This window comes from Hipposideros armiger, unplaced genomic scaffold, assembly GCF_001890085.2.
Source record: "Hipposideros armiger isolate ML-2016 unplaced genomic scaffold, ASM189008v1 scaffold_16, whole genome shotgun sequence".
NCBI classification, from domain to species: domain Eukaryota; kingdom Metazoa; phylum Chordata; class Mammalia; order Chiroptera; family Hipposideridae; genus Hipposideros; species Hipposideros armiger.
The window spans coordinates 4131451-4156781 of NW_017731366.1; the positions used below are offsets into that span (position 1 = coordinate 4131451).

At 36.0% G+C, this 25331-nt stretch overlaps 1 protein-coding gene across 1 annotated transcript in view; it reads right to left on the reverse strand.

Moving 5' to 3' along the window:
• Positions 1-25331, reverse strand: part of LEKR1 (leucine, glutamate and lysine rich 1) — a 169233-nt gene that overhangs the window by 109046 nt on the left and 34856 nt on the right. Inside the window, exon 5 of the mRNA XM_019626541.1 lies at positions 1577-1696. Within this exon, the coding sequence (XP_019482086.1) occupies positions 1577-1696 (120 nt within the window). The remainder of the gene's footprint in view (positions 1-1576; positions 1697-25331) is intronic.

A 25331-nucleotide genomic window follows, 5' to 3' on the forward strand; every position in this document is an offset into this window, starting at 1 on the left:
AAATAACCAATAAACTAGTTAAAATCAGCTTTAAGTAATGCAACAAAATCAATGAGCTCTAAAACCTTTGATTTTATTTTCACCAGACTGTCTTTTCCTATGCAATGTACCTATTAGAGAGAGTATCAAGAAAACCAGTAATTATTTCCATTTGTCCATCACAACTTTTATTTATACTAAGTGTCTAGTTAGATGTTTACTTCCAAAACTATTTTTAGTATACTTTTTATATAAATCAGATTCCAGAGTCCCAATTTGTGATCTTTTAGCTAAAAATAAACAAAATCACAGATCTATTGAAAACAATAAGCAGTTAAAAATATACCTCAAAATGATGACAAAATTAGAACATAGGATAAAAAATAACAACTAAGCATGTATGTCTAAGTTTTTTCAAGAATTTAAAATACTACAAATCACATGTAAAATGTGAATAATAATAGACTGTATCAGTCCACAATATCTTGAAGCAGCATTAATGATTTAATCTAGTGATGGTGTAACCTTTAAAATTTAGTTAATCATACCACCCATGATGCCATTAGTACATAAAACAAATGGGATCTCCTCAGCAGACATCGACCAAAGCTATTGTCAGAGCCAAGCTTAAATACTGATCGCCCTGACTCAAGTGGCAAGTTGGGTTCGCCTGAGGGGTATCCTGCTGGCTCAACAGCAGATTTCTAGGAAAGGGCAGAGAAGATTTCTGACGACACAAATGGTCATCTGTTTTGTGAGTAGACTCATTCATTCATTCATTCATTCATTAAAAGATTATTTATTGAGCATCATGTATGTGCAAGGCATTTATGAAAGGTAAATGGTGAGCAGGCTATCACCAGATGGTGCATAAAAAATTATTAGCCTAAATAATTTTTTTAACAGAACAATGTTTCTAGCAACAACCAGTTGATTGAAAAAAAGAAAAACAACCTAACGTTCAAAATATTCAACTGGTATATTTTTTAGTCACCCTGAACCTGTGCCTATTTGTAATGTTCATTTAATTTATTTCCCTTCTCTGAGAGTTAAAAGTTACTCAGTTCAAAAAGAAATAATTCTGTCTTATATTCTCAATATGGTCTTTTCCACTTTTAGAGTTAGAAGAGAAAACGTACGTCCTAGTTTCTTTAGAACATTGGGTTGTGACTTTAGGTATCACACACCCTCCAAAAATTATATAAAAGTAGAATTAACACCATTTATGTTAAAGGTTTCTAAATTCAGGAGGTTTATTACTATCATTTAGAAAGTTTCCCTATTCTATTATTTTTTTTGTGTGTTAGGGGATCAAATACACCAAGAAATACTGATCGAGAGGAAAATGTATTAGCTACTGTGCTTTCATTCTAAATATCACTGCAAAATAAAAACAATGTGTTTGCCTGATTTATATTTTATTGGTAAAACTATTCGGTTGTGATAATGTTAAAAAAAAAAGTAAGTTTATTTTTTTAGCCACACCAAACCAAATATAGAAACTATACTACTAAAATATGTTTGGGTGTTTATAAAGTTAGTATTAAATGTATCTTTTCAATATATATAATTTTCAATTCTTTAAAGGTAATCTTACCTGAAGACTTCTGATTGTCTCTGTTTAATTTTTAATTCATGTTGCAAATGACTCAATTCTTTCTGCACTCTCTGAAATTCATTTTGTTGACTTTTTAACTGCATGCTTACATCTTGGATTCTAAAAATATAAACAAACATCAATTACAATCCTAAATATTCTCTCATGAGTACTTTCTTGAAATTTAAATACACTTCTAAGAAAAATAAGTAAAAGAAGAAAACCATGCATCTTTACATATACTATATGACTGTATAGAAAAAGTATGGAGAACACGTATCCAACAGCCATTACTCCTGGAGAGGTGAGTGGAACTGATGGGCAGGGAAAAGGGAAAGGATATTGAACAAAGGCATAACTTTTCCTTTCTATCTTTTGTACTGTTTGAATTTTTACAATGAACATATATTTTCACTTGAAATGCTAATTTAAATGTAACTAAACAAATGTTAATTTAATTTTTATTAGAGTAAGACATGCTCATAATTTAAAGGGTCAAATATTACTAAGAGTTATAAGAAAAAGTAGTAATTGTTTGCCTTTACCCCAATTCCTACTGCCCGAAACAACTACTTTCAACTTTTTTTCCTGTTTCTAATATTTACCTCTATATTACTAAATAACATGTTTACACTATTATTTCTTATTTCATTTTAGATATTATCTAGTAAATTGCAAATCAGTTAAAATATGGTTCTGCTACATATAACTGAGACCTAAATATGATGGCTCAATATACAAGGGTATGTTATCTCACACAAAACAAATGTTCTGGTAGCCAGTCCAAAGCTAATACAGCTTTACAACGTCATCAGGGCCCTAGATCTCCCCAACCCTCTGGTCTGCTGTCTTTGGCATGTGTCCTTTATTTTCATAGACCATGACAATGGCAGAAACTCCAACAATTAATTGCCCGTTGCAGACCAGCAGCAGGGGGAGAATAATGGCTCACTCTGTCCCTTTGAAGATTTCCTGGAAGTACCACTGAATAGTACTTCTGCTAAATGTAAATACATGGCAACACCTAGTTGCAAGTGAAGCTGAGAAATGTAGTCTTTTAACTTAGATCAGTCCCCAAATATATCCACAGTTCTATTACTAAGGAGGAAGGGAGAATGGATGTTAGGCTAGGCAGAGAGAAGTCTCGACCACAATCCTAATAAAAGTTGACCCTCCTACACATACCTACACACCTACACACACACACACACACACACACACACAGCCTTCCTTTCCTCATCTTCCCAATATATTGGGTTGTTGAAAAAGTCATGACGTATTTTTTTCTGTTTTTTGTTGCAAAAATGTGTCATGAATTTTCCGACAGCCCAATAATTTAATCAATCTTTTTATTCAGTGAGCCACATGTTATACCATGATCACATTTCTTTTCTTGTACAACTCTTTTGTTGTCCCTGGATTAAAAACCATCTCCTTTCCTTTCTTAATTTTCTGTTACCTATCTCTGACATTTCTCCCAAATATGATGGTGTAATTCTCCTCTCTCAGTACCTTCAGACAATCCTTCCATATCATTTATTTTCCAGGAGACAGACTTCCGAGAGCTCTCTATTCCCCTGCTTGTCTTGGTTATACTCTGGTTTGACTATACAACCGTCATGCTAAAACTTCCCTTCCCTATCGTTTCAGGAACTGTCCTTAGCTTTCATGTGAAATCGGTATCCTGGTTCTAAAGCCTTCCTCCTCGTTTTATTCCTTTTGGTGGAGTAAGTCTTCCAGGAGATTTTTGTGCATGGGAGGTAAATTTGAGACCATGAATATTTGAAAATGTATTTATTTTATCTCAGACTAGACAGTTTCACTGGATTTACAATCACAGATAAAAATATTCATCATCAGAAAATTAGAGCGCTTCCACTATTTCCTAACTTCCCGTGCTGCTTCTGAGAAGTCCAAGGACATTTCAATTCCTACTTCTTTGTATGATACATGGTAGGCCCTCTTGACTCCACCCCCACACCAGTTCAGAAGCTTTACAAATGTTCTCTTTTCCCTTTGTATTCTTAAATTTGAGCATCATCATGTTAGTCTTTGTCATTCTCTGTGCTGGGCAAGTGGTGAGTGTCTGCTTTGGAAACTGATGTTATTTAGTCCCAGGAATTTTACCCTAGAGAAAATGATTCCCTCCGCTTCCATTTTCTTTGTTCTCTTTCTGGAATATTTTTCTATTATTTTGGATATGAGATCTCCTGGAGATATCTTCTAATTTTCTTAACCTTTTGTTGTCATATTACCACTTTTGTTCCACTGTCATTATCTTCCATCTTGCCTATGAAATTTTTCATTTCTGCTACCATATTTTAATTTACCAAGAATTCTTTCTTATTTTCCAAAAGTTCCCCTTTTTACTACCCCTTGTTCTTGTTCATGGATGCAACTTCTTTTTTTTTTTTTGAGGATATCAATTGTAGTGTGTTTTTAAATTTTTCTTCAGCTCACTGCATTGATTCTGTTTCTTTTGTTTTTCACATTTGAGGCATCCCTCAATAATCTGAAGATCCTTTGTTATATTTACAAATGAGGCACTTAAAGGACAATTGATCCAGATTCTACGAGTTAAAGATGACAAAGGGAGAAAGGGGGAGGTTCTAGATAGAAGAGAAGCAAGAAAAGTGATAATCAAATATGAAATGCTGACTTGTATAGAATCAGATTCAAACAAACAAACAAACAAACTGTAAAACAATCTTTTTTAAGAATTGAGGAAATTTGATTATGTACTGAAAATTAGATAACACCAAGGGGCTGTTGCTTATTTGGGGATAATAATACTGTTGTTATGTAAGAAAATGGCACATCACACTGAAGTAAATAGGGATGAAAATAGCATACAGTCTTGGATTTGCCTTAATTACTTGAGCAAGCAAAAAAAAAGGACAGATGAAACACATATGACAAAATCTTGGTGATTTTTGAATCTGTGTTAATGGGTATTTATTATACTATGTTCTCTTCATAAAAATCTAATGAATGAGTCACTGAAATGCTGTCTGTAAGCTTCTGTGTGTAGAAAATGTTAAATGATGGGCTTTACTGTGGAATAACTAGGTGGGGAACTAGCTGCTTTGATAGCACCTAGGCCATCTGCCAGACCAAAACAAGATAATTATGAGTCTTAGGGTGGAAAGAGGTCCCGAAAGCCTAAATGCACCTTTAAAATATTTTTAATGAATCCTCCTATTTTCAGTCCTACTTTGTACCCTGACAAGTACTCCTCTTACCATAATAAGAGAAAAAAAAATCAGCCAAATGTTGTTTTCAGGAGTCACATCTAAAAAAAAATTTAACAGAGGAATGTAAAAAACAAAAGGTTTTGAAAATACATGCCAGGCAGATGCTTTAAAAATAATAAAAATATGTATTAATATTATAACTAGCAAAACATCAAATGTATCAACAATCCTTTCATTTTGATAAAAATTCCAATCTACCAAGAAAAATGATAATCATGAACTTTTATATACCCAAAATATAGCTTCAAATATATAAAGAAAAATCTGTTAGAAATCCAGTAAGAACAAATTACCGTAATAATCATAGTGGAAGGTATTAACACATTTATCACAGAAATGGAATGGTCACAATGATGAAAAATAGATAAAGAAATGACGAGTTTGGGCCGGCTGAGTGGCGCGTTGGTTAAGAGCTGGCTTGGGACGCCAGAGGCCCCAGTTCGGATCCCACATATGAGGGCCAGTGACACTGCCCTCTACAGCTAAGATGCTGAACAACAGCTCAACCTGGAGCTGGGCTGCTGTGAGTTGCCGGTGATGGCTAGTCTGCAGCCCCTGCTGCAGTGGGTTGCCATGGGCTACTGTATGTAGCCAGCAGCCATCGTGAGCGGCCAGCAGCCGCAGTGAGCGGCTGTCCAGAAGCCGGCGACTGATCTGCCTCGCCCGGGAAGAGCGCAATGATGGTGCCAACTTGGGCCAGTGAAGCAACGTCCTCCACAACTAGACTGTAGAACAGAACGACAGCAACTTGTCTGTTGCCCTTCCCTCAATTCCCCAGCGCTGTTCCCATCCCCCAATTCCCCAATAAAAATCTTAAAAAAAAGAGAAACTGGGAGTTTGACTAACAATTAAGAAGCTTAATACTGTGTGTGTGTGTGTGTGTGTGTGTGTGTGTGTGTGTGTGTGTGTATATATATATATATATATATATAGTTGAAATTTATATCTAATAATCATTTCTTCCAAACACATGATGATATAATCATAAAAACTGACCATGTAATCAGCCACAATTCAAACATTAATATACTCTTAAAAAGAAAAAAACAACAACCCCACATACCCACATTCATTGCCCACAATAAATTTACATGAAAAATTTACAACAAAAAGGTAGTAAAAAAACCTACAAACATGGAAACTTAAACATACATCTAATAAACCTTGGGGCAAAAAGGAAATAAAAATGGAAATTATAAACTATCTAGAAATAAATGATAAGAAAAACACTATATCTTCAAGTACTTGGAGGAAAACTTATAGCTGTAAATCCACCTATTAAAAAGCAATAGGTGGGTATTCTGAATGTCATGTTCCAGGAGAAAGGTACAAATGACAAAAACAATGAATGCTCAGAAGCAAGGTTAGCCCAGTAGCAATGCCCATATCTTGGTTTTTAAATACCATCTCCAATAAAAGAAACCAAGGCATCTTAGAGAACTGCTTGAATATAGGGTTGCGGCAGGGAAAATTTAAGATAAGCCTAGAACGTTTTGTGGTGCCAGAAAGTAAGGAAGAACTCAAAGGGAGATAGGGACATGTTGAAAGGGCACAGGTGCCACCTGAGAGAGCTCCCCATGGCCCACCTAAAACAACTGAGTAACAAAATAAATAGCTATAGTGCTGGATTATAACCCACAAAATAAAAGTGAATGAGTCCACACTGATAGTAATAAATCACTGACTAGATAAATAGGTGTGAGATAAGAACCTTTTCTTCCTCACAGAGAAATTTCAACTAATAAATGTAGAAGGAATGAGGGAAAGAGAAAACCATCATTAGAAGAGCACATAATAACTACTGCAGGCAAAATCTACTGATATTTGCTTAAAAAGTGGGTGAAAGTTTGAAGAGAAACAGAGTATTTGCATATTTTCAAAGTATCTACCCCAAAATATTTATTAAAAGTGCAAAGGGAAAAATAATACTATACAGTGGAGGAACCTGGCAAACACCACCACAGTCAAATGATCAAGGTTAATATCACCTGTAATAAGACATACTGACATCACATACACTGAGAAGGGCACGTCACTTCTGTGGTATTCCTGCCCCAAATGAATAATCTCAATATAATGAGTAAACGTCAGACAAACCCAAATGGAGGGGTGTTCTACAAACTAACTGACCCATACTCTTCAAAAGCCTTGGGTCATGAAAGACAGGGAGTGAGGAATTGTCACAGATCAAAGAAGACTCAGAAGATATGAGCTCTAAATGCAATGTGTGATTCCAGATTGAATCCTGGGCTGGAAAAAAAAGACGTTAGTGGCAAAACTGATTAAATCACATAAGCGTGTAGGTTAGTTAATAAATAATACTGTACCAATGTTAATTTCTTAGTGTTTATAATTGTACCATAACTGTGTAAGGTGTTAACATTAGGAGAAGCTGGGTATATGGGAGCTCTCTGTATTACTTTTATAACTTTCTATATGCTGAAATCATTTTAAAATAAAAAGTTAAAAAAATCACTTGTACAGATACAATGAATAATATGTATGTGTCAAATGTATCTGTAGTATAAATTATGGTATAAAAAGGAGGGTGCATTTTTAATTTTGGAAGTTATGTAATATTTTAATAGCAAAAATAAAAGGAAATAACTTTCATGGTCAATGTTAGAGGAACATTAAATAACCTATGTCTCTATGGAATACTATATAAAAAATAAAAAAGAATGAAGTAAATCTATGACTTAGCATGGAAAGAATACCAAGACCTATCAAGGAAAAAGAAAAGCAAACTGTAACTTTGTTCAATATGAGCTCTCAAACACCACTAGTAGGAATGTAAATTAACACAGCTACTTTGAATAAATAGTAGGATCTACTAAACCTGACCATATGCATAACCCATGACCCAAAATTTTCATAGCTAGTATGAAGGTCAGACAATTAAGTTCACAAATTCATCCTAGAAAAAGTGCTACATACCTCATTCCTGAATATCACTATGGTCACCTTGAAGTACTCCCTTGGGAAGCTATGCACTGACACCAGTGCCTAGCCTACCCTTCAAAGCAGTTTTGGAACTCTTTTTCTGGAATGGCCATCAGAGCTGTCATTGTGTTACCCTTGATGTCTTGAATGTCATCAAAATGTCTTCCTTTCAATATTTTCTTTATCTTCAGGTAAAGAAAGAAGTAATTGGAGGCCAGATCACTAGGGAGGGTGTTCCCATACAGTTATTTGTTTACTGACTAAAAACTCCCTCACAGACAGTGCCATGTGAGCTGGTGCATTGTCGTGATGCAAGAGCCATGAATTGTTGGTGAAAAGTTCAGGTCGTCTAATTTTTTCACGCAGCCTTTTCAGCACTTCCAAATAGTAAACTTGGTTAACTGTTTGTCCAATTGGCACAAATTCATAATGAATAATCCCTCTGATATCAAAAAAGGTAAGCAACAGTGTTGCAACAAGTTCATGAACTTAATTGTCAGATTGTATATGAGCATCTGTATATTCACCAAAGATATACACAAGGATGTTCATGGCAGCACTGTCTATAACAACCACAAATTAGAAACAGCCCAAATGTCCATCCACAAAATAGATAACCCATTGTGGTATATGCATACCATGGAAAACTGAACAGCAATAGAAATGAAAGAAGAGCAAGCTATCCACAACATGGATGCATCTCACAAATATAATGTTGAATGAAGAAAACAGAAAAAAAGGAATATACACCATAGAATTCCATTTATATACAGTTCAAAATCAGGCAAAATTAATCTATGGTGTTATGAGTCAAGATAGTAGTTTCCTTTGGGTAGGTGACAGTAAGAGGGGTATGAGAGAGCTTCTGGGGTATGTTAATGTGCTGATTACATAGGAAATTCACTGAGAAATTTAATTTAGCTGTACCTGTGTTATTTGCACATTTTTCTCTATATATGTTATACTTCAATAAAAATTTATGAAAATAATAAAATAAAATTAGAATTTAAAAAACACCTAAACGGTCTCATTATGTGTATATAAGCACATCCAAGGTTGATAAATGGGGAAAAATACTGAAACGTTAGAAACAAATTTAAGCTTATATAGTATACTGCTGGAGTAAATAAAATTTGTATTAAACATTCCTTAATAAAAGCCCACTCTAACTGTTAAGATTAGCCCAAGAAAGAATTCTAAGCCTGTGTTTTTACAAAACATTTTCTTTTTATAATTTTTTAAAAACATGCACATTAAAACACTTTCCAAGGTCACTTCTCTTAATATATCCTCAAATGAATGTTACGTGTAAATAGCATCTCAAGCCCTCTAACAATACTCCCTGAGAAGTTAGGTCATATTAGTTCACTCTGTTCTAGCTATGCTAAGTCTATTTCACTTCTTTCAAATCAAACTAATGTGGTTAAAAATTAATGACATGCCAAAAGGGCACTAATGTTCACTTTTGCTGTATATATTATATCAGCTTTATGAAATAAACAATTCACAAAATATTGCAATGCAGCATGTACTGTGCAAGCACATGATTTTCTCTAACGGTCATAATTCTGCACAAAATTTGAACACTATGTCGATGTGAAGACATGCTGTTGTCTAGTCAGAAGGTGTTCCTGAAAATAGTGGGGACAACAACATGTCCTAGTGGAGAGAGTCCTGTACTGGGAGTTAGATGACTTGTATTATAACCCTCTTGCCAATGCAACAATGAGAACAACACATTTATTACCCTTATCTATTTCCCAGTTTTTCTCTTAGCCACTTGGTTAAAAGAGATTATGTAAGAGTCACAGAGCTGTAAATCAAATTTGGGAAAGGTATCAGTCTCTTCTTAATTATTTTCATCTGGATCATCTATTAAATTTACTCATAATGAAAATATTCTAAATAGTTTAAAACTTCCTTTTATCTTCCCTCCACTTTATAATCAATCTTATGTTTTTAGAAAACACAAGAAAGCTATCACATCATTGGAGATTTTACCACCTGTAACCTATGCTCTTTTTTGTCAAGCTCCTGGTTCTAAAGATTCACTTATTTTTATTAGTCTTTCTTTCAAACTGGTTTTGCAGCAATCTACTAAGATAACAAGGGGAAGTTCAGGGTCTGAAAAAATGAAGCGAAGGATTTTCAGGACTGTATCCTACAAAGAGCTGACAGGCAAAGGCATCTAAATATCAAGGAGAAAATTAGGACTGCAACAAAGAAATCAATCAAAACAAGACAGTACTTCAAGAGTTCTTAGGAAACGGATTTCAGAAATTGACATATGACTGCCAATTATAAGTGGCTTCTATACTTCTGTAACTGCACCCTTGGAATTAACCCCTACTTAAATGCATCCAGAAAATTAAGTTACCTTTCAAGAAAATAGAAACTAGAGGGTGGAGAGCCTAAGTAGATAGATAGATAAATCACTTAGGATTCAATAAAACCAGAAGGAACTCTTATTTTGCAGAAAAAGTCATAAGCACTTTTAAAACCCACGAGGCAGAAACCAAACTTCATTACCTTTCATAAGGAGCTATGACAACATCAAAAACGTCAATAGAAGAATAACAGGACCAAAAATGTCACAAAAATGTGTTAGCAATATTTATCAATAGCAATATTTAAAACAAAATTATTTGTGAATACAATTTCCTCTTGAGTGGTATTCTGTTGCTTTTGTTTAGAAAATTAGTGACAGTCAAGTGTAACCTCCTACAGAAGTTCTAACTTAGTTACTAAAATATACCCTTTGTTAAGGTGGTTTTAATTTTATCCGAAAAAGTCATTATCCTGATAATAACTGTACTCCTTAATAGCTTGATGGCTTCTAAATGGTGCTTGCCCTACTGAGTTAAGGATCTGGAATGGTCTCAACAGACTAACAATAACAAGCCCTTGTCTCGACTTTGATGCCACACACTCATACTCCCCGCTGCTCCTCCAACTCCTCTCCCCTCCGTCACTGTCTCTGACTCTCTCTCTCCCGGCCCTCCCCCAGCATGGCGGGAGAAGGGTATTCTCCACCGGACTGAATCAGCATTGCTTTTTAAATTAGCTTCAGTTAATTAATCTCATTTGAGCTTTATTCAGTCTTTGATTATTCACTTATTTTCCCCCTGATCTCCTTAATATGTGGAGTCTATTAAAATAATAGATCTTCCTTTGACTAAATATAATACCCTTAAGCTTTACTAGTGCAGAAGCAGAAGTTAAAAATCTTAACCCTGACTTAATAAAAACAAACAAACACATAATTCTATATTGTAGTGTTGATGTATACTTTCACAAAATGAACGCAAAATGTTTTACTGTATTTTTCTTAAAGGTAAGGAGATAAAAGACAATTTGGAGAAAAACTGACATCTCCATTGTTTTAAAGTGCTCTTAATAAAATCACATTGTTTATATAAAACACTATTTTAAATATTGCTACCATAATTTAAAAGTACTCAATAAAAATTACATTATTTATTCTTTACTGCAAGAACTTCTGTTTCTTACTTCCCTATTTATTTTCTCCTAGTTTTGGTAACACAGTAGGCATTGATAAATATTCTTCTACTGATTAATTCTAAAGGATGGAAAGCATATAAAATCCTCGCATACTCTCTCTTGTTCACGGAGTAGTTACCTACTGTTTTGTTCACCCAGTATAACTCCCTTTTCTTGGAGAATCATCAACCCTTTATGCAAGGAATCATTTCTTTCCACCCCACTCTTACAGCTCCAACTAATCACAGGATTGCACACAGATCAAACCTCTGTTTCCATGTTCTATAACCCAACCCCACTTACTAAGTGGACAACACACCTGCCCCAAAATGGATCAGTCAGATCTCTTCTCTAAGAATTTTTCTTTTTGAAGGACTAGAGAGAACACAGACAGTCCCTCTCAGGTGCCGATAGAAATAAGAAGTAAAACTTGGGCATTATGGGCAACCGCAGGCCTCCAGCTTGAGAAAATAAAGCCAACATGCAAAGAAATGCAGAGATGAAAGATAAAAAGAAAATCTTAGCGGTGGTCATGTCCCTTGTTCAGGTTATTCCTGAGGCTTAGCTTTGTAGGCCCTTCCACGGTTCAATGTTTCCTTGAAATCTTGGATCTATTAAACACTTTTTGTCTAAACTAGTTCAAGTTAGACTTTAGTCACAAACAAGAGTCCTAACTAATAGTGTATGGTCCAGGATCTATCATATGGCAACTTTAAAATTAACTTCAAAGTGGTTAGTTTGAAGACAATGTTTTCTACCAATCCTTAAGAATGGAAAAACATATAGTTAAATAAGCAAATAATAATAAATAGGCAATTCAAATAAGAAATATCCTGAGTAGGAAACTGCAAAAAAAAAAATAAATAAATAAAAAATGTCCATCACTAAAATCCAGAGAAATGGAAACTGAAACAGTATTTTAATCTCATAAATTAGGAAAGATTTAACAAAAATGAGTTTGTCCAGTATTGGCAAATTACAATGAAACAGTATTCTCTTACATCATTTGTGGGAGTATAAATTTTTATAGACTGTTTTCATAAAGCACTTGGAAACTATGCATTAGGAAGCTTAAAAATATTCATATTTTTGACCCAGGAATTTCACTGCTGGGATCTAGCCTAAGGAAATAGATCTAAACACAGAAAATTTTTTTGTTTGCTTTGGCTTTAAAGAAAGCCAATCACCACAGTAATTTGCAGTTAGCAAAAGTCTGAGAGCAATACAAATGTTCAGTAAGAAACTGGCTAAATCAATTTACTCAATGCAATAATAGTCATTAAAAATAATTTTACAGTGGGTAGATAGAACAGAAAAATGCTTACATTATGGTGTTAGATTTTTAAAAATCAGAATGTCAAATTGCATAATTAAATGTTTTTAAAACTACATAAACAATAAAAATAATTGATGCATTTCTTTAACTATGAAAATTTTTATAATATAAACTGATATCATTCCATAGGTTAAGAGGGAATATGATTTGCAATCTGAAGACTGGCGTTAGTAAAAACATTGATCTCTATAGGTACTAGTGTCCTGAGTGAAGGGACGAAAGCTGTTTGCTGTTCTCCAAATACAGGAACACATAGCTACTCTGTTTAAGGGGCTGGTTGCTCAGTTGGCTTCATCTTTTGTCTTTACTGTTGGTGGTTATGACATGTAGAACAATTTCTAGAAACTCAATTTTAGTATTGTAGTCTTACATGCTATTCAGGATGTCCTTAGTGACATTTAGGTATATGTTTGTCCCTTAGCCAAGTTACATTTATTTATTATTTTTATCATGCAATAGCAAAACATCTTTAAAAGATTATTTTTTAAAAATGTTTATTAAAATTCTTACAGAAAAAAATAACATTTTGATTGTGAAACTCTCAGTGTCTAAATCTTTTTTTAATTGAAATAAACTTTTTAAAAATGTGACTTTTGAGGTTCTTTGGGTAATGTAATGAACACATTTAAAAAGTTAACCAGTTATCTTAGGAAGTAACATTTAGGGAAATCTTTTTCACCTATTTTCTACTTTCCAAATATCCCATAATGTACACAGTGAAAATAGGAGACTTAATTTTTGTTAAACAATAGATAATAGATTAGCAAATAATTTATAAATTAATGTTTGAAACAATGAAAATAATAAGTGCATTTGAAACACAATATGAAATGCACCCTAAAATATCATTAGATTTCATTAGTTGTTTTAAACACTGGACTATACATCTGTTTTTCTTTGAAAAGATTCAAGATAGCTATATGTACAGTTCTAAAATAATGCATGGAACTGAAAGATATTCACAGAATCATTAAAATTTGAGGCTTAATTACTTCCTACTTTTAAGTTTGAAGCAATAGTAACTTTGGTTCAATAAAAGGAAGAGAACATGTGACAGTTTTGGTCACTATTTTTATATTCTGATAAAACTGTAATTACACGGGCCGGCCAAGTGGCGCGATGGTTAAGAACTGGCTTGGGACGCCAGAGGGCCCTGGTTCAGATCCCACATATGAGGGCCAGTGACACTGCCCTCCACAGCTAAGATGCTGAACAACAGCTCAACCTGGAGCTGGGCTGCCTTGAATCTCCGGCGATGGCGTAGGCTGCAGCCCCCGTGACAGTGGGTTGCCATGGGCTACCGTATGTAGCCAGCAGCCAGCATGAGCGGCCAGCAGCCACTGTGAGCGGCCGTCCAGAGGCCGGTGACTGATCTGCCTCGCCCGGGAAGAGCGCAATGATGGTGCCAACTTGGGCCAGTGAAGCAATGTCCTCCACAATTAGACTGAAGAACAAAAGGACAGCAACTTGTCTGTTCCCCTTCCCCCAATTCCCCAATAAAAATCTTTTAAAAAAAAAACTGTAATTACACTAGGGAGAAAAAAACAAAAGTAAAAATCATTCACAAAATAATATGTATTACATGCCCATTATGTACATGATACCATACCTGGAGCCATTAAAGATTGGAAATGAAATTACCTCAAGTGACTCATGGCTAGATGTCAGAGACAGTAAAAAAGAAGACTGTTACATTATTGTGTGATAAAGAGGGTAAAGAAAGAAGGCTTATGAGAGGAGGCAGAGAGAGGCAAGTAACCAGTTACTCTTTGTGTGACCTGGGAAGTATTTAGAACTTTCTGATTAGAGAAGTCTCCGGCTGCATTGTAAATGACGTTGAAAACAGGCAAAGAGGGAGGGGAGAGAGAAAGACAGAGGAGGTTGTCCAGGAGCAATAGGAGGAAAGAAAAGAAAATTTGTTAGAAAGACTTTTCTTTTCAAAATATTTAATATTTTAGGAAATATTATTAAGGAAAAGGAAAAAATGGGAGTTATTAAGTTATTTCCAAATCAAAGAGTTTCACTGATAATGCAGTAACATTTAAAAACATCCAAAGAATCTGTTCAACAGGATATTATATGCTCTTCATTTCACCATTCAAAGAAAATAAGGAAAAGACATGTAGTATTTATTCCAAATTTAACTTATTGCTGGATATACTCTAAGAAAATAGTTATCAAATATTCTTCAACTACAAATTATTAAGTCACATAAAATATAATTGTCAAAATATTCTTACAGTTAAGAAACCTATTTTATTTTTGGCCAGTTTTTCTGCTAGCAATATTTTACTAAATATTTTCTAACCAAATCCTGCAAATCCATCAGGAAATGTAATGTGACTTTTTTAGATCATCAAATAATGGTACCGTGGTCTCAAATTAATTTTAAGCAGAAATTTACAAGGTTCATAAAAACACCTCAGTTATGGGGTGGGCTCGGAACATCGTTACACTAGTTTCTTTGTAAAGTGTTCAATGACAAATAGAACTCAGAGCTGAGCTGGTATGAAGGCTCGCCTGACTTCAGCTGTGTGCAGTATTACATTGGCCTAATTTAGAAGTTGCAAACTGATCCCTGAACATGTTTTATTTGACTTGCAGAATGTTTTTTGGTTTTTTCTTTAAATGAGTACCAGTATTTAAAATTTGAGAGATTTTACATAGAGATACGGGTTCCCTGCTTTATTTTAAAAATCGAGCAATTAAAAAAATGATGGGCCCACATTTCCCCCAAAAAACCGTCTCCTGGAGCAGCTGCCTCCATTAATGAGCAGGCATTTTTCGGTTTATTGTAGCGCACGCCCAGCCGGTTCCCACTCACTTATTCGGGACACCTGCCTCACCCAAAGGCATTTGTATTTGCCATCCCACTTAATTCTAAAATTTGATAGATGGGCTGTAGAGGCTTTTATAAGCCATTAAAACCCAGCTGAATGAGTCTGGCTACCTCAAATATCTTTTCTCTGAAAATTACAAAGGGTAGCTGCCTGCTGCCTGCCATTCACTTGAGCAAGCTTTTTTTTTTTTCCAGAATAAATGATTTTTATTTTTATTTTGCATAATAAAATTTAAAACATATATATACACAGAGAAATATATAATATAGAACCTGAAACCTCCCCTGAGAGCAAAAAGGCATAACTAGGATTCCAGCACGCCCAAATAACAGAGATTCTCCTATATATCCCGACCTTACAAGGCTCCAGTATCCTACAAAGGGCTCTATTGAGGAACTGAAGTCAACTAAGGAAGATCTCTTCAAAGTTTTTGGTAACTCCTTCACTGCAAACAGGAAGCTATCATTAATAGGCCCGAGGCACTTCAAACAAGTTGACACCAAATTGGGCTAAATCTTAGCAATCATTCTCTCCACTCCGAGTCCCACCAGAGTCATGCATTTATTCATTCATTCATCAAAGAACTTCAGCTAATGCCAAAGGCTGGTTGGTTGGTCACCCAGCACTGAAGGTAAGTACTGTCACTGCAGACATTCAGAGTTGTATGTGAGCACAGAGGAAGACGCAGTCCAGGATGATGAATGTTAAAGGATGAGTTAGGGCCAGTGTGATGCAGAGGAGGGTGTGGCAAGAAAGGCATTCTGGAAGGGCATTGGCCAAAACACAGCAGCTTCAGCAAAGATGGCATTTGCTGGTTAATTCTTAGTGGTTGAGGTGAAGTGACAAGAACTGAAGGCAAACTGGAGGTCACGTGAGGCCATGTTATATTGGGTCATCAGGAAAGTCACGACGTATTTTTCTGTTTTTCAATGCAAAAACGCATCATGACTTTCCCGACAACCCAATAGAATTTGTACTTTTCCCTCGGTGCTATGGGACCCCTGGAGGGTTTGAAGCAAGAATCATACTTGCATTTTAGAAAGATTGCTCTACCAGAAACTACCTAAGAAACTTCCACCAAGACTTCGGCCCAGGAACACTTGTCACTGAGACCCTCCTCTCCCATCAGCCTGTTCTCCCACTGAGTCCTCTCCTTCAGAATGCTCACCTTACAGCTGCTCTCAGTGATAAGCACATCAATTACCTGCCCTCAGCATTGCAGTGCTCAGTCCACCTCAGAGCTATGGCCAGATGGCCAGAGGATTTCCCACTTAGAGACTCAGCCTCCTGCCCTTGGGCCTTTCTCCTCCTGCCCGTCCCTTGCTTCTTAGGACAAATTCTGACTTCAGGCCTGAGTTCAACAGCCTCTGTCCAGTTGTCTGCACCAACTCATTCCTGATGATTTTTTTACCTTCCCTTAATCAATAGGATTATGTCTTGCTTTCTTATAATCTTGTATTCTATCAGTAACCCCCCACACACATACCCAACACTAGATCCTTAATATTCTTTTTCCAGGCGAGGACCACAGCCTTGCAATCCAGCTCCTCTAACTGTCATTGACTGAGTGATTAGGCTTTTGATTGAGCCCTGCTGCTGTCTGCTGGGGCAAATTATTAATACTTTGCCTTGAACTTCTCTTGTTTACTTTCCCAGACATATCAACCCTCTTGAAAATTCAAGGGGCATATGTGTGGGTGTGGGTGGTGGTGGCAGGCTATACCTATGTAGCACATAAGGCTGAGGCTGTCTTCCTTAGCACCTGTTCCAGCCAATGGATGGGTGGAATTCCAGGTCCCAGCCCCTTCTAGTAAGCTATGTACTTGTCCTAAGAAATCGAGCCATGCTCAGTTTAGTTCAGGAAGGTGACAAATACAATTCATTCCAACTGTTCTCTGAGGATAACCGGGTCCCTCAGATTGATTCTCACCAACACCTAATCTTATGTCGCGTGTTTCTCTCTTAATAACCCTTTAAGATTTTCCCTCCTTTATCCAGGTTAAAAAGGTTCATAAGCCCTTCAATTTTTCCACTCTTAGAAATCAGACAATGTTAAGGCCTGTCTTGTAGTATTAATAATTTACTAAGTATAGAATTGTTTAACCCCAAAAGGTAAACGTATATACTTTTTGCTTACCTTTAAGGAATCTTGGGTTCCCAAAATGAAAATTTTCCTGGAGTGTAATAGTGCAAGCAAACACAAACATGCTTGTCTAGCTTGCCATAAAGATTTCAGTCCTCTTTGTTAAAAAGAAACATGGCTTCTAGAAAATAACTGCCCATATCTAAAGTTGCTGCCTCTTTTGTCATCCCCCCTGTGTCAAAGCAACACTGGTACAGCGTGACTCTGGGGTAGGCTGATCATGTCCATCCCAACAGCACAGAGGCCTCACAGTGGCCTGGGGAATATAATACTATATTATATTACAGTTTGACTGGTTCCCAATATACTAACAGGGAATTTCTGATAGAACAAAAGGCTGGACTAAAGTTCTTCTGAATTATTTATGATACTGTTTACAAGCTTAAGAAAAAATACTTAAGTATGGACTATTTATATTTAGAAATAATTAAAAATTATAACATTAGGTTTGGGGGTTTATTAAAGCAAATCCACTAAGTATTAAATCACACAATGTTTTTTTGTCCTGGTTTTATTAATTATATGTACTTAAATGAATTAAAACTGAGCATTTCTAAAATATGCTATCATTTATTCTATCATTTAGCTATTTACTATTGTAATTTAGGTTGCTTTTGGCAAACAATGCTGAATTGTGAGGTCATACAGTATACATTGGGTCAATTATGTTAAAACTTCTCAGATTTTACTTCTCTTCATTCTGGCATTGAAATAAATGAATTAGTTCAGCATGCTACTTTATATGTTGGCATTTTATTGATATTGAAATGTTAATTTCTCAAGATCATATTTTCCTACAGTGAAGAAAACTTTTATAACAATGATTACAATAACAAAAATGATAATGAACTCTGCTGTGCTGAGCACTTACCAAGTGCCAGACACTCTGCTTAATAATTTACACGAGCTGTCATATTTAAAAGTCACAATATTCCTATGAGATAGATTCATTGTCAGCCTCATTTGACAGATGAGAGAAAGGAGAGGCAGAGAGGTAAGCAAGCTGAATGAGGCCATGCAACCAGCAAGTGATGGAGCTGGGATTTGAACCCAGGCAGCCTGACTTATCCTGCTACCAATGTACTCGTATAGTTGACTGTACTTAGCTCTGACTTTGTACTTTTGATTATTTCTCGGCATATAATTTTAGAAGATGGGGTTTTATTTCCATATTGTACTTTGAATTCTGCCTTGATTGATACAAAACAGCAATTGACAGGAATTGAGGAGTTTGGAATAACATTACAAAGAAAGGGAAGTGAGCAGCCGTTAAAAACCACAAATGTGGGCCGGCCAAGTGGCGCGATGGTTAAGAACTGGCCTGGGACACCAGAGGGCCCTGGTTCGGATCCCACATATGAGGGCCAGTGACACTGCCCTCTACAGCTAAGATGCTGAACAACAGCTCAACCTGGAGCTGGGCTGCCGTGAGTCGCCTGCGACGGCGTAGGCTGCAGCCCCTGTGGCAGTGGGTTGCCATGGGCTACCGTGTGTAGCCAGCAGCCAGCGTGAGCGGCCAGCAGCCGCTGTGAGCAGCCGTCCAGAAGCCGGCGACTGATCTGCCTCGCCCGGGAAGAGCGCAATGATGGTGCCAACTTGGGCCAGTGAAGCAACGTCCTCCACAACTAGACTGAAGAACAAAAGGACAGCAACTTGTCTGTTCCCCTTCCCCCAATTCCCCAACACTGTTCAAATTCCCCAATAAAAATCTTTTAAAAAAACAAAAAACCACAAATGTTATGCACTGAAGAAAAGTTAAGCAGAAGATTAATTTTACACATATATCCAAATATATGTTGTTTTAAAAATCCCCTAGCGAAACCCAGGGGTTCACAGAGGGAAAGAGTTCGGCGGTGATGCTCACAAATCTTTGTTTTCATGGGCATCAAATGTTTTGAGAATCAACCCCAGCTAGTCTGTCTTTCAGCATGGTAAGGATTTCGCATGCTGCTCCTTTCCTCCTGAGGGAAACCCGAATGCTTGCCAGAGCACTTAATATTCTAGCATTCACAGCAAATCACTTTCATCTCCGTCTAACTGCCTCCAAACTGACTTCAGATTTGGGCAAAAGAGAGAAAGGCACTGAAGGAAAGGGGCATGATTGTAGTTATTGCTATTTTTTCTCACACAAACAAAACATGCTCATAATTATTTGGAACATATATATTTTTTTTAGTATAATTCTTGCTATCAACTCTAGAAAACTCGCTAGTTGTAGTCTTCCCTTCCACAACAGCATAAAATACCAGGCCAATATTATAGTGTAAATGAGATACTAAATAACTGGCTTCTAACTCGTTGACAATTTTGAGTTTTACTTCATTAGCCAACTACTTTTTTCCTTTAAAAGAGGACAGAAAATGGAGAAAATTATAACCTAATTGTCTAGATATAAAGACATGAGTGAATAAAATGTCTAACCAAAGAAAATAAGATTAATAAAGAAGTCTATCATTTTGCATTTATAAGAAAATAAACCTTCCTTTTTGGAAAATAGGTTATGCTAACCTCAACTTTTCAAAGGCATAACTGTAATATGTTTTTCAACTCATATTCTAATTAATTTTTAAGTTAAAAAAAGAAGGAAAGACAGGCTTGTGTTTAGAATGTGATGCTGGTGAGAAAGGCCTAAGGACACTGGACAAAGTCGGACAGAGAAAAACAATGGTGACACATATTCCAAGAAAATGCTGCTTTTAACAGGTACAATTAAAAAAAAATAAAGACAGGCTAAAAGCAAAAGGAAAGGAGCCATAGCACACAGCACATTTAATTCGTTATTTCTTTCCTCAGATTAGCAGCCCCCGCAAATATGCTGGACACTCTTAGTAGGTATTTCAATCTTTTCATTTTTGTTTCTCTCTCTGTGCCTCTCTAGAATCTTCTGGCTGAATGTCACAAAAAGCCATTACCTCTATCTTACAAATTTATTTTGCAAAAACGAAGTTATTAACAAAAAGATAATGAAAACTTAAATCACAGACCTATTTATGGCTCAGTGAGAGAGTGTTGTGGATTTGATGTTAGTTCTTTTATTTGGAAATGTTCTGCTTTCAGTCTAAGTTTGAATCTGAAATATTTTTTGCTGTTAAGACTGGTCATAAATACCACCATATCTCTGAACTGTACACGGGCCTTTTAACAGAGGTGTTGATCGACTACTTTTCATCCCTTCCCTATCCCAATTCTCTCCTCACTCTAAACTTTTTTAACTTTTTTGATAGTTTCTTAATGCAATCACACTCAACTGGGTCATTTCATTAGACATAGTGAAAAGCTCACATGAACTGAGATCACATATTCAACAAAGTTACATATTGAAAAATGTAGATATTCTATTCTTTCCCTTCTCTGATTATATCATTTTGTTCACTGTTACCACGATTTTATTTGCATGCACCTTAACACAATAATTATGTGTTAAATTTTATAGATAAAGTGACTCTAAATTAGATCAACCATAGGATTAAAACTCGTATGATTACATGAGTTACTATTTGATTTTTCTACCCTGAGCAATTAGCAGGGATGTTCATCAAGATACCAATAAAGCAGAATGTATAAATTGTTCATTCAAATAGTTTTCAAAAGAAAATTCAGAATTCAAAGCTTCCATATCTAAACATATCTAAAAAACAATCCATAATATTTATGAACATGTTTCTAAATACGAACTCTTGTTATGTTTTTTAAAAAAACAAAAACAAAAACAAAAAAACAATCTATTATTTACTAATACAAAATTTGTGAAAAAAATAGTCTCTATGAAAATAAATGTGATTTTCTTTTACCTTTATCTCATGTACAGTATGAGTCTTTAGATCAAAAAGGGGTCTGAAGGGCAAAAAAAAAGCTTTTAAAAATGTCAAGCTCATCTACATAATTATTGACAACAAAAAATATATAATTATTAAAAAATGAAAATTATTTTCTCCTCCTCTGAGCCTTGATTAACTAAAACCTACTATCACATTTAAATATTCATTTCCCTTCTTCCCAACCTCATTGCCACATTGCATCTCCAACTTGGGCAAGGAAAAGGTTATAAACCACTTTCCTCTCTCTGTTTCTCTGCTCTCCTTAGGCACAGTCTCCCACAAGGTGCTTGGGCAGCAGGTGAGATACACCCCTCCTCTTCTGAGAGCAGGCAGTGATGACAAAACCCAGGAGTAATCATATATGGATGACAAAATTCAATATAAAAATGCATATCCATTAACAGAAATATGGAATATAAATTCTAGAAAATTATTGTGACTCAATATTTTAAATTATGTTTGAATGATCTATTTTCCAATGTGTTACTGACATTCATCTGAGACCATGTAGAAGCAAAGCCAGAGTATCTTTCACATCTCTCTAAGTATTTATCTGGGTACAAATATTAGAGGATTCAGCATGAGAGAGGATGCTTGCTGAGAACAGAAACTGAAATGCCAGGGGGCATATTATAAGCCAGTGTAAGTGATGCAATTCATGGCAGACAGCCATCTCTAGGCCTACATGCATTTATCGTTAATAGAAAACAGAGGTGGCAGCAAGAGATATACTGTTCCATTTCTCCATTCTTGACACAGATATAATTTATAATACAGAACAGTGCATAGCTTGAGTACCTTCCAGGAGGTGTGTAAACATTCCTATATTATGTACAGTGGTAAAATCAAAATGAAATGTCATATGAAAACCTTGGCTTTGTGATGCACTTCATACATTTCAATCACTCAGTAAATTAGCAAACACCTACCATGCTCCCGCCACTGTGCTAGCTAGGTTCTATGAGTGATACAAGGGAAGATAAAGATAGTACTGTTCTCAAGGATTTTTACATATTGAAAAGGCAAGACTTAAGAACAAACACCAACAAAAATACAAAATAAGACAGTCCACACACAACTGCTAAATGGTTTATTTAAAAATATAAGTGCTATATGATATCAAAAAGAAATTCTTATGGACTAGAGTAACTGAAGGTAACATCATAAAAAAGAAGGATCTTGAAGAATCAAAATAATCTAACCACAAAAAAAGAAATGAAATGGGTAGTTTAGTTTGGCTAGTAGGAAAACAAAAAACAAAATATCGTGCAAACACACTGAAATGAGAATGGCCGCAGAGAATTTTATACTGATTCAAATCGGTATTAAAATCATGAACTTTTTTTACATATATAAATGGGCTATTTTCTTAAAATTTGTCACAAGTCCTAGGACAGCTCAAGTTTAAGCTTACTGTTCAAAAATAATTATTGCGCATAGGAAAATCTGTACTGTAGTTGACAAATTACTGGTCTCTCTGTGGACAACTCTCAGAGTTAAAAACTCTAGGGGAACCCAGTCCTAGTGTGGCCTCCACAATGTTGTGAGATTTACCTTTAGGAACTTGATCAGGTTCCCATAGTAAATATTGAAGAAAAATCCCCTGGTGATTCCAGCAGCAGAAAGGAAAAGGAATAGGCCAGAGTCCTCTGTTCTTAACATGGCCTGCCCTCAGGGGAAACTATTTGGTTGTCGGAAAAGTCATGATGCATGTTTGCAGCAGATGGCACTAGTTCATTTTTCGAAGTACTAGAGTCATTCGCATCTATGTTATTGATATGTCATTAGACAGCTGACAGTTCTAGCTTCATTCTAAAATAAAAACTTGAGTGATTTGGTTGAGTTAGGGAGATTTTACAAGTTGAAGATGGAAGACCACGCTGTGCATTTTTGCCATATTTTACTGTTTTATTTTCATAAAGGGAAGAACGTGCATCAAGCATGTGAAAAGTTGTATAAAGTTTATGGTGACAATGCTCTACAAGAACGTCAGTGCCAACGATGGTTCATGAAATTCCGTGCTGGTGATTTTGATCTCAATGACACTCCTCGGTCAGGGAGGCCCACTGAGGTTGATGACGACAAAATAAAGCATTGATCGAGTCAAACCCACGTTACACGACACGAGAGATTGCAGAAACATTGAACATCATCATTCAAGCGTTCACGACCACCTGAAGAAGCCAGGATACGTAAGCAAGCTCCATATTTGGGTTCCGTGTGAACTCAAAGAAGTTCATTTGATGGCGCGTATAAACATCTGCAATATGCTCATTAAATGTGAGGAAAATGATCCTTTTTTGAAGCGACTAATAACTGGTGATAAGTGGATTGTTTATAACAATGTGGTGCACAAATGGTTTTGGTCCTGATGTGATGATCCACCTCAAACGACATCGAAAGCAGACATTCATCAGAGGAAGGATATGCTCTCAGTGTGGTGGGATTTTAAAGGTGTCGTGTTTTTTGAGCTTCTACCAAGGAACCAGACAATCAATTTGAATGTGTACTGTTGGCAACTGGACAGTTGGAACGAATCCATCACCCAGAAATATCCAGAGCATGTTAATTGTAAAGGAGTTGTGTTCCATCGCGACAATGCGAGACCACAACCAAGTTTGATAACCCGTCAGAAATTACTGGAGCTTGGATGGGATGTGTTGCCACACCCACCATACTTGCCTGACCTTGCGCCGTCAGACTTCCACTTGTTTCACTCTCTTCACAACTCCTTGTGTGGTATAGTGTTCAATTCAGATGAGGCTGTAAATCAGCACCTTGTTTAGTTTTTCACAAATAAAGACAGATCCTTCTAAGAACGAGGGATTATGAAGCTCACTGAAAGATGGCAAAAGGTTATCGAATGAAATGGGCAATATATCACTGATTGATCTTTGTTCTTTATATAAATAAATGACCTTTGAAAAACATAGACAAAATACATCATAACTTTTCCGACAACCCAATTGATAAATTTAACAGGGCCTAACCTACTGGGGTATTAACAGGGCCTAACTGGCCTAACAAAGGGAAATACCCAACTCCAGCCTGCTCTAGCCATCCTGTCCCACCTACGGGCTTTGGGGGGTTGGAGGGGGGTTAGGAGGGAGACTGAGCAGAGCTGAGACACCTTGTGAAGTTCAAAATCCTGAAGTTCACTGCAAGACTGAGACTTAATCATCAGACTATAGATGGCTTCGTCTCCTCCCACACCTCAACAATACATTACTAAAGACCTACTGATAGCAGTTCCTTTTACCCAGCACATCATGTCCAGCTACCAAGAAAAAATTATAAGTCATACCAAAAGGCAAAAAACACAATTCGAAAAGACAGAGAAAGCATCACAACCAGACATAAAAGGGATGCTGGAATTATCAGAACATGACTTTAAAAGGACTCATGAATATGCTGAGGACTGTAATGGATAAAGAAGATAGCATGCATGAACATATGGGCAATGTAAGCAGAAATGGAAAACCTAAGAAAGTACCAAAAAGAAATACTAGAGATGAAAAACACTATAATAGAAAAGAAGAGTGCCTTGGATGGGCTTGCTAGTGGACAGCACAGCTGAAGAAAGGATCTCTGAGCTAGAGGATATATCAATAGATTCCCTGAAACCTAAAAAAGCAAAGAGAACCAACACTGAAAAAAAACTGAACAGAATATCCAAGGATTTGGAACAACTATAAAAGGTATAACACATACACACTGGGAATGTCAGAAGAAGAGAAAACAGAAGCAATATCTGAAACAATAATGACAGAATTTCTCCAAATTAATGTCAGACATCAAAGCAAGTCTAGAAACTTCAGAGAACACCAAGCAGGATAAATGCCAAAAAAATCACAGTCAAAGGTACCATCTTCAAGCTATAGAAAATCAAAGATAAAGAAAATATCCTAAAAGAAGCCACA